The sequence below is a fragment of the Cygnus olor genome, chromosome 15, assembly GCF_009769625.2.
Source record: "Cygnus olor isolate bCygOlo1 chromosome 15, bCygOlo1.pri.v2, whole genome shotgun sequence".
Taxonomy (NCBI): domain Eukaryota; kingdom Metazoa; phylum Chordata; class Aves; order Anseriformes; family Anatidae; genus Cygnus; species Cygnus olor.
Genome location: NC_049183.1, coordinates 15,115,075 through 15,124,755, shown reverse-complemented (window position 1 = coordinate 15,124,755; position 9,681 = coordinate 15,115,075). Strand labels below are relative to the sequence as shown.

The window sequence follows — 9,681 nt, the reverse complement described above, 5'->3', positions numbered from 1 at the left end:
GCCCCTTTAAGTGCGTCACCGCCTGGAGGCGGCAACTCAAGGAAGCGGAGGGCGAGCGGCCGCCCCCGGGTCCTAGCGCCCGCCCGTCCGCCCAGCGCCGCCATGGCGGCCACCGGGGTGCTGCCCTTCGTGCGCGGCGTCGACCTCAGCGGGAACGACTTCAAGGTGCGGGGGCGGCGGGGGGAGCCACGGCCCCGGCCCCGCTCGGTGCCCCCGGGGCCGGCCCGCAGCGCCCCGCCCGGCCCGGCCCGCCAGGCCCCGCAGCCGCCGGGTGCCCGGCCCCGGGGTGCCCGCCCGGGGGTGCCGGGAGGGGTCCCCCCGGTGCCGGTGCTGGCCCCGAGGGGTCGGTGCTGGGGCGGGGGGGGTCGGGTCTGGGTGTGGGGGGCATGGAAGGGCCCGGCGGGGACGGGCTGCAGAGGGTGGGGCCCGGAGGGGCGGCGGGAGCAGGGCCTGGAGGGCTGGGAGATACCGGGTCCGGGTCCCGATCCCATGGGGCTGGGTGACCCCACAGGGATGGGTGATCCCGGTTCCGGGGACCGATCCCATAGGGCTGGGAGATCCCAGGTCCCGGGTCCTGATCCCATAGGGCTGGATGATCCTGGCCCTCAGGTCGTAATCCCATAGGGTTGGGTGATCCCATAGGGTTGGGTGATCCCAGCCCCAGGTCCCAATCCCATAGGGCTGGGTGATCACATCCCCTGGGTCCTGATATCATAGGGCTGGGTGATCTCAGCCCCTGGATCCTGATCACATAGGGCTGGGTGATCTCAGCCCCTGGGTCCTGATCTCATAGGACTGGATGATCTCAGTCCCCAAGGTCCCAATCCCACAGGGCTGGGTGATCACAGCCCCCAGATCCCGATCCCATAGGGCTGGGTGATCCTGGCTCCCAAATCCCATAGGGCTGGACAATCCTGGCCCACCAGATCCCGATCCCATAGGACTGGGTGATTGCAGCCCCCGGGTCCCAATCCCATAGGGCTGGGTGATCCCATAGGGCTGGGCAATCACATCCCCCAGATCCCAACCCCATAGGGCTGGGCAATCCTGGCCCATCAGATTCCGATCCCATAGGGCTGGTTGATCCCAGCCCCCAGGTCCCATAGCGGGGACCTTCCCCCCACCACCCCACAGCCAAAGCGGGGTCCCCACCCCGACCCCACGGGGCAGGCAGCGCTCTCACCCTCCCGCTCCCCACAGGGCGGCTACTTCCCGGAGCACGTGAAGGCGATGAGCAGCCTGCGCTGGCTGAAGCTGAACCGCACGGGGCTCTGCTACCTGCCCGAGGAGCTCGCCGCCCTCCAGAAGCTGGTGAGGGGCCGGGGGCCGGGGCTCGCCGCCCCCACGGTGCCGGGGACCTGCTGCCTGCCAGCCTCATGCTGGGATGCGCCGGTGTCTAATAATAGGGCTGAGCCGCGGCGTGTGGCTGAAATCGGATGCGGGAGTTGTTGGGAGCGGGGCTGAGGCAGATCCGTAGGGGGTTTCACCTCGGTTTTGTAGCAAACCAGACCAGAAACCACACTCAGCTCCTCTGCCCTTTAATAGAAGGGAAGGGGGAAGCCTTATGGGGAGGATGAAGGTTTTTGGCCCTTATATCCTCTAGCAAAGGAGGAGAAGAAAAAAAAAAAGGCAGCAGTAGGCAGCAGCTGCCGGGCTTTGTTTTTTGGGCGGCTCGAGTTTTCGGCGTGAGCAGGCCCTTGGTGGGGCTCGTGGCTGAGCTTTGCCTTGGCGGTGCCCCGCAGCACGTCACGGCCACCGCTGGGTCGGCGCCAGCCGAGGACGGTGCCTTAAACACGGCCCCGAGCCCTCGGCACCGCGCTGGGAGTGCCCGGGTTTCTGAGCGGCGTTTGTGATGCTCGGGGGGAAGCAAAGGCTCCTCGGGGTTCTCCTCCTGCCTTGTGGCTACCTGTTTGTCTGCCCCTTTCTATATCTGCCCCGTGAAAAGTGTGTCCAGGAATCGGGGTCTGTTTTTGGGGGGGGCCGCAGGTGAGCGCCCCAAGCCCGCCGGGGCGCCTTCGCCCTCCCCGCAGCGGGGCCGGGCTCTCTCCATCAGAGGGGTGCGGGGAGCCCTGCGAGGGTCGGGGCTGAGCTCAGCCCCTGCTCCCCCCACCTCCCTGCAGGAGCATCTGTCCGTGAGCCACAACAACCTCACCACGCTCCACGGCGAGCTCTCCGGCCTGCCCTGCCTGCGGGTAAGTGTCCCCGGCGTCCCCAGGCACCTCCGAGCCAGCCCCCGGCGCTGGGGGCGCGCAGAACCCAGCCCCAGCCCTGCTGGAGACGTCGGGTGGCTGCAGCGACGCCTCTCTCTCCCCTTCCAAGGCCATCGTGGCTCGTGCCAACAGCCTGAAGAACTCGGGCGTCCCCGATGACATCTTCCAGCTGGATGACCTCTCGGTGCTGGTAGGTGCAGAGCCCCCACGCTGCCCTTCCCCTGGGCTGACCCCTGCAGACAGCAGCTCCTGGTCCTGCTCCCACCCCTCAACAGCCCCTCGTGCCCTTTGGGGACCGCAACGGGGCTGAAGAGCAGCCGTAGCGTGGTCCCCAGGATGCTCCATGTCCTCGGGCTGGGTGGTGGCAGTGGGACGGGGGGACCCACCCCAGCACGGAGTGTGACGCCGGCTTTGCTCCCCCAGGACCTGAGCTACAACCAGCTGACGGAGTGCCCCCGCGAGCTGGAGAACGCCAAGAACATGCTGGTCCTCAACCTCGGCCACAACAGGTGGGGCTGGGCCGGGCTCCCCAAAAAGCCACCTCCCCACGGCTACCTCCATCCCTCACCCCCCCTCGCTCCGGGTCTCCCTCTGCGGGTCGGATCCGGGGCTGGTGCCAGGTCCCGGGGCCACCCCGAACGTCCCCGTGTCCCCGCAGCATCGAGGCCATCCCCAACCAGCTCTTCATCAACCTAACGGACCTGCTCTACCTCGACCTGAGCAACAACAAGCTGGAGAGCCTCCCGCCGCAGATGCGCCGCCTGGTGCACCTCCAGACCCTCATCCTCAACGACAACCCGCTCCTGCACGCGCAGCTCCGGTACGGCCCCGTTTTTTGGGCTGGATCCCAAAGTTCGAGGGCTGTGCTGGGCCCTGCCCTGATGCCATCCCTGCCCCGTGTCCCCCCGTCTCCCGCAGGCAGCTCCCGGCGCTGACGGCCCTGCAGACCCTGCACCTGAGGAACACGCAGCGCACGCAGAGCAACCTGCCCACCAGCCTCGAGGGCCTGGCCAACCTGGCAGGTGGGGTTGGGTGCCCTCCTCGGGGCTCTGCTGGCCCCGGCGGGGGTCCTGCCGGGGGTCTCAGCCCCTTTTTGTCTCCCCCCTAGACGTGGACCTGTCCTGCAACGACCTGAGCCGCGTCCCCGAGTGCCTCTACACCCTGGGCAGCCTGCGGCGCCTCAACCTGAGCAGCAACCAGATCGCGGAGCTGTCCCTCTGCATCGACCAGTGGGCCCAGCTGGAGACCCTCAACCTGTCCCGCAACCAGCTCACCTCCCTGCCCGTGCGTGCTGTCCCCATCCCCGTCCCTTCTTCGTGTCCCCGTCCCTTCTTCGTGTCCCCGTCCCTCACCCCGCCTCCTCCTTCCCCAGTCTGCTATCTGCAAGCTGACCAAGCTGAAGAAGCTCTACCTGAATTCCAACAAGCTCGACTTCGACGGGATCCCCTCGGGCATCGGCAAGCTCGCCAGCCTGGAGGAGTTCATGGCGGCCAACAACAACCTGGAGCTGATCCCCGAGAGCCTCTGCAGGTGGGGACAGCCCCCAGCCATCCCCAGGAGGGGACACAGCGCCTGCGTCGGGGGCTGCGGGGTGACGGAGGGTCCTGAGGGACGTGCCCCGGGCTCAGCATCCCCGTGTCCCGCAGGTGCACGAAGCTGAGGAAGCTGGTGCTGAACAAGAACCGCCTGGTGACGCTGCCGGAGGCCATCCACTTCCTGACGGACGTGGAGGTGAGACCCCACAGCCCTGCGTGTCCCGGGGGGCCCAGGCTATGGGGCGGGATGGGGTGACGGGAGGGCACGGCCTTTTGGGGCCAGCAGCGCATGGCTCAGCCCGGGCACCTGCTGGATTCGGGACTCCTTTTACCCACCACCACCTCCCCGTGCTTCAGAGCACCGAGCTCTTCTTCCACCTTCTCGGCAGGTCCTGGACGTGCGCGAGAACCCCAACCTGGTGATGCCCCCGAAGCCGGCGGACCGGGCAGCGGAGTGGTACAACATCGACTTCTCCCTGCAGAACCAGCTCCGCCTGGCCGGCGCCTCCCCAGCCACCGTCGCGGCCGCCGCCGCAGGCAAGCGGGGCAGGGAGGGAGGAAACCCCCTGGGGAAGCAGCCTCACCCCACAACCTGCCCCATGCCGGGCGTTGGGGGGGGTCCCGGCTGCCTCTCACCCCGTTCCCTGTCCCCAGGGAGCGGCACCAAGGACCCCCTGGCCCGCAAGATGCGGCTGCGGCGGCGCAAGGACTCTGCCCAGGACGACCAAGCCAAGCAGGTGCTGAAGGGGATGTCGGACGTGGCGCAGGAGAAGAACAAGAAGATAGAGGTAGGGTGGGGGACGAGAGGGGTCCCAGTCCCTCCTCGGGGTGCCCGGCAGCGTGGTGACCCGTCCCCGTCCCCGCAGGAGAGCGGGGAGGCGAAGGCGCCGGACCTGAAGACGCGCCGCTGGGACCAGGGCCTGGAGAAGCCCCAGCTGGACTACTCGGAGTTCTTCAGCGAGGACGTGGGGCAGCTGCCCGGCCTCTGCGTCTGGCAGATCGAGAACTTCGTGCCCACGCTGGTGGACGAGGCTTTCCACGGCAAGTTCTACGAGGCCGACTGCTACATCGTGCTCAAGGTACCCGGGGAGGACCGAGGGGCCCCCGCGTCCCCAGCCTGTGCCCGTGGCCAACCCGTCTCACCCCCCCACCCCCCGTCCCTCCGCAGACCTTCCTGGATGAGAACGGCTCCCTCAACTGGGAGATCTACTACTGGATCGGGCAGGAGGCCACGCTGGACAAGAAGGCCTGCTCCGCCATCCACGCCGTCAACCTGCGCAACTACCTGGGGGCCGAGTGCCGCAGCATCCGGGAGGAGATGGGCGACGAGAGCGACGAGTTCCTCCAGGTGGGGCCGGCCCCGGGCTCCGCAGCCTCCAGCCCTCCGTCTCCCACCCTCACCGCCTCCTTTCTCGTAGGTCTTCGACAACGACATCTCCTACATCGAGGGCGGCACGGCCAGCGGCTTCTTCACGGTGGAGGACACGCAGTACGTCACCAGGTACCGCTGGGGACGGGCGGGTGGGTGGGGGGCGCGGGGGGCTGGCAGCGGCCCCGTCTCACCGTGGCCGCCTCTCCTCGAGGCTGTACCGCGTCTACGGGAAGAAGAACGTCAAGCTGGAGCCGGTGGCGCTGAAAGGGACGTCGCTGGACCCCCGGTGAGCAGGGAAAGGGCGAGGGGATGGGGGGTCCCCGTGGGGGGCCAGGGAGGAAGGCAGCAGGGTCCGGCCGAGACCTCGTGGCTGCAGTTTTGGGGTGGAAATTGGCAGTGCCTGTGCCTTTCTGCAAGGATGTGGGTCTGAACCCCACTTGGCAGCCCTGCCAGCCACAGTCCCTGGCCCCACGAGGACCCCCAGGGTGGGGAGGAGGCTGGGACACCCCACTGCCTCCTGACCTGGTTTCGTGTGCATCCTCCAGCTTTGTGTTCCTCCTGGACCACGGCCTCGACCTCTTTGTGTGGCGGGGGAGCCGGGCCACGCTCAGCAGCACCACCAAGGCCAGGTAGGGCTGGTTGGGCTCCCGGGGGTGCAGGGGGGAGCCCACCACCTCACCCCATCCTGCCGCCTCACCCGGTCCTGCCGCAGGCTCTTCGCCGAGAAGATCAACAAGAACGAGCGCAAGGGCAAGGCGGAGATCATGCTGCTCACCCAGGGCCAGGAGAGCCCCGAATTCTGGGAGGTGCTGGGGGGGCAGCCCGAGGAGATCCGGCCCTGCGTCCCCGACGACTTCCAGCCCCACAAGCCCAAGCTGTACAAGGTGAGGTGTCACCATCCACGGGGTCCATGGTTGTGCCATGGCCCCCCTTACCCATGCCCCTTCCCCTTGGCAGGTGGGCCTGGGGCTGGGCTACCTGGAGCTGCCCCAGATCAACTACAAGCTGTCGGTGGAGCACAAGAAGAGGCTGAAGGCCGACCTGCTGCCGGAGATGCGCCTGGTAGGACTAGGACGGGGTGGGGAGGCTCTCCCAGTCTGACCAGCGAGACTGGTTTCGCACCCCCCCTCTGCCTCCAGCCGTGCTCTGGGGCACGGCCCCGTAGCGGCAGAGGCAGGTTCAGGCAGCGGGACCCTGGTGCGGGGTGCTCTGCTCTTCCCTGTTGGCTTTTGGGAGCGGGTGGGGAGTTTTTGAGCCAGAAATAAAAAAAACAAAACAAAACGGGGGACGCTGACCTCTTCCCCATGGGGCCCGCAGCTGCAGAGCCTGCTGGACACGAAGAACGTGTACATCCTGGACTGCTGGTCCGACGTCTTCATCTGGATCGGGAGGAAGTCGTCGCGGCTGGTGCGGGCGGCGGCGCTGAAGCTGAGCCAGGAGCTGTGCGGCATGCTGCACCGGCCCAAGCACGCCATGGTCACCCGCAACCTGGAGGGCACCGAGTGCCAGGTGGGGGGCACGGAGCCTGGGCGGGGGGGGGGGGGGATGCCAGGGAAGGGGCTGCTCCCCTTCCCTCACCCTATGCCCCTGGTTAGGTGTTCAAGTCCAAGTTCAAGAACTGGGACGACGTCCTGCGCGTGGACTACACCCGCAACGCCGAGACGGTGCTGCAGGACGGCGGCCTCGCCGGCAAGGTCCGCAAGGACGCCGAGAAGAAGGACCAGATGAAGGCCGACCTCACGGCGCTCTTCCTGCCCCGCCAGCCCCCCATGCCCCTGAGCGAGGTAGGGCCGGGGGCTGCCCCCGTCCCCTCAAACGTTCCCCCAGCAGCAGCAGCAGGGCCGGGGGCTGACCGAGCTCTTGGGGCCGCAGGCGGAGCAGCTGATGGAGGAGTGGAACGAGGACCTGGACGGCATGGAGGGCTTCGTGCTGGAGGGCAAGAAATTCGCGCGCCTGCCCGAGGAGGAGTTCGGCCACTTCCACACCCACGACTGCTACGTCTTCCTCTGCAGGTGACGCCCGGCTTGTCCCCTTCCAGGGGCTGCCGGAGCCCCAAAATCCCGCCCAGACCCGCCCCCCGTCACCCCCTGCCCCTACCCGCAGGTACTGGGTGCCGGTGGAGTACGAGGAGGAGGAGGAGAAGAAGAAGAAGAGCGACGGCAAAGGGGACGAGGAGGGCGAGGAGGAGGAGGATGAGAAGCAGCCCGAGGAAGACTTCCAGTGCATCGTCTACTTCTGGCAGGGCCGCGAGGCCTCCAACATGGGCTGGCTCACCTTCACCTTCAGCCTGCAGAAGAAGTTCGAGAGCCTCTTCCCCGGCAAGCTGGAGGTGGGCCCTGTCCTGGGGGGCGGGACACATGGGGGTCTCCTGCTTGGCCTCGCTGCTCCCGGCTTCCCTCTGTGCCCCCGGGCAGAGTGGAGACGGGGGGGCAGCGCGGGGGTGCCAGCAGCCCCCCCCCAGCCCCACGGCGTCCCCCTGCAGCCAGGCATTGGGGTGTTTTTTGGAGGGTAACCCCCACACCCTTGCTGCCCCCCCCCCCCGTGCAGGTGGTGCGCATGACGCAGCAGCAGGAGAACCCCAAGTTCCTCTCGCACTTCAAGCGGAGGTTCGTCATCCACCGGGGCAAGAGGAAGGAGAAGGCCAGCCCGCCGCAGCCCAGCCTCTACCACATCCGCACCAACGGCGGGGCCCTCTGCACCAGGTCAGCCTCCCCGCGGGGTGCTGCGGGCTGAGCGGCACCCATGGGTGCTACCCGGGGACGTGAGGGCAGGCACAGCCCCCCCCGAGCACCCGCTGAGCCCCCCTCATGGGCTCCTTGTCCAGGTGCATCCAGATCAACACGGACGCCGGGCTGCTCAACTCCGAGTTCTGCTTCATCCTCAAGGTATCGCTCGAGGCCGAGTCCCCCCCCCCCCCACCTCCTCGTGGCAGGGGGGTGCTCGGTCCCTCGCCCCCTCCGGGCAGCCCTGAGCCTGCCCCGCTCCCCCCAGGTCCCCTTTGAGAGCACGGACAACCAGGGCATCGTCTACACCTGGGTGGGCCGCGCAGCCGACCCTGACGAGGCCAAGCTGGCCGAGGACATCATGAACCAAATGTTCGACGACTCCTACAGCAAGCAGGTGAGGGGCTTGGGGGGGGGGGGGGGCGCTCAGCACCAACTTACCTGGGGGCAGCGAGGGCTGGCGGAGCTCAGCACTGCCCCTGCCCTCCGCCTGCAGGTGATCAACGAGGGAGAGGAGCCCGAAAACTTCTTCTGGGTGGGCATCGGGAGCCAGAAGCCCTACGATGAAGATGCCGAATACATGAAGCACTCCCGGCTCTTCAGGTGGGTCCTGGTCCCGAGGGGGGGGGGGGGGGGGCTCTGCTCAGGTTGCCGCCTGTCCCCGTCCTCATTGCGATAACCTTCTCTGTGGGGTTTTTGGGGCCAAGCCCCTTCCCCAGCCGTGTTCATCCCTGGGCCTCCTCTGGCCGAAATTCCTTCTCCATCAGCGCTAACAGCCTCGGGCTCCCCCGGGGCTCTCCCGCAGGTGCTCCAACGAGAAGGGCTATTTCGCCGTGTCCGAGAAGTGCTCCGACTTCTGCCAGGACGACCTGGCCGACGACGACATCATGCTGCTGGACAACGGGCAGGAGGTGAGCCAGGCCCCCCCCCCCCCCCCCCCCCCCGCCAGGACACCCCGCAACCGGGGGACACCCCGCAACCGGGGGCCGGATCCTGAGCCCGGCTGCGCGCCCTTCCGCAGGTCTACATGTGGGTGGGCACCCAGACCAGCCAGGTGGAGATCAAGCTGAGCCTCAAAGCCTGCCAGGTAGGGCCTGGGGGGGCTGTTCGGAGGCAGGATTCGGGCACCTCCATCGCCCCTTGGGGCCTGGGGGGTCCATCCCCCTCCCCAGCGGGGGTCTGATCCTGCCCCATGGGGGCCAGGGACCGCCCCCCCCCACCCCAAGGGACCGCAGGGACAGCCCGTGCTGTGCTCTGCCCCAGGTCTACATCCAGCACATGCGCTCCAAGGACCCCGCGCGGCCCCGCAAGCTGCGGCTGGTGCGGAAAGGCAACGAGCCCTGGCCCTTCACCCGCTGCTTCCACGCCTGGAGCGTCTTCCGCAAGCCGCCCGCCTAAGGGCTGGGGGCACCCGGGGCTGCCCTCCCCCCCGCCCCAAGCCTGACCACTGGGTCTGCTTCAGCCCCGAGCTGGGGCCAGGGGGTAGCACGGGGCTGTCCCTGTCCCCCCCCATCCTGCTGGGGGCACACGGGGGTCCCCGTCCCCTCGTGCCTTGGGCTGCTGCTGCCCCAAGGCCGTGCCGAGCTCCCCGCACGTGGGGGACCCCATTTTTAGCTTTGCTGAAGAGCACTGGGGGGGGGGGGGAACCAAGGGGCTCCCCCCCACACCTTTTTGTTGTCCTGCAGAGATGGGGTGCCACCGCCCCCCAGCATCAAGGGGGGGGGGGTGGCAGCCGCTCGGTATCTTATCAATAAAGGCTGCACTTGTCACCGCGAGCTGTGCCAGGCTCTCACTGCGCCCCTCTCCCTCCTCCTCTGACCCACCCCCCCACCTCAAGTCCC

At 68.1% G+C, this 9,681-nt stretch overlaps 1 protein-coding gene across 3 annotated transcripts; it reads left to right on the top strand.

The window, feature by feature from the left end:
- The first annotated feature begins 23 nt into the window (after window positions 1-23).
- On the top strand, window positions 24-9,615 carry FLII (FLII actin remodeling protein). 3 transcript variants are annotated; one of them, XM_040574835.1, is made up of 30 exons: window positions 24-165; window positions 1,201-1,311; window positions 2,121-2,192; window positions 2,320-2,400; window positions 2,634-2,719; window positions 2,869-3,030; window positions 3,129-3,232; window positions 3,319-3,494; window positions 3,583-3,740; window positions 3,857-3,941; window positions 4,135-4,282; window positions 4,400-4,533; window positions 4,612-4,824; window positions 4,914-5,093; window positions 5,164-5,246; window positions 5,329-5,403; window positions 5,663-5,746; window positions 5,830-6,001; window positions 6,075-6,179; window positions 6,435-6,626; window positions 6,713-6,901; window positions 6,990-7,129; window positions 7,221-7,446; window positions 7,665-7,819; window positions 7,942-8,002; window positions 8,109-8,237; window positions 8,337-8,443; window positions 8,646-8,751; window positions 8,862-8,927; window positions 9,104-9,615. In XM_040574835.1, the coding sequence occupies exons 1-30, from the start codon at window positions 103-105 to the stop codon at window positions 9,236-9,238; spliced, it is 3,798 nt and encodes a 1,265-aa protein (XP_040430769.1). In that variant the 5' UTR covers window positions 24-102; the 3' UTR covers window positions 9,239-9,615. The 3 variants fall into 3 exon arrangements, with proteins under 3 accessions (XP_040430769.1, XP_040430768.1, XP_040430767.1); XM_040574834.1 differs by having other exon boundaries at window positions 31-165; window positions 8,109-8,443; XM_040574833.1 differs by having other exon boundaries at window positions 31-165; window positions 4,135-4,533.
- The last annotated feature ends 66 nt before the right edge of the window (window positions 9,616-9,681 follow it).

Coding starts and splice junctions, on each gene's coding strand:
- FLII (XM_040574833.1), top strand. CDS start 103: ATGGCGGCCACCGGGGTGCTGCCCTTCGTGCGCGGCGTCGACCTCAGC. Junction 3,495..3,582: donor ACCAGCTCACCTCCCTGCCC/GTGCGTGCTGTC, acceptor CTCCTTCCCCAG/TCTGCTATCTGCAAGCTGAC. Junction 5,404..5,662: donor GGGACGTCGCTGGACCCCCG/GTGAGCAGGGAA, acceptor TGCATCCTCCAG/CTTTGTGTTCCTCCTGGACC.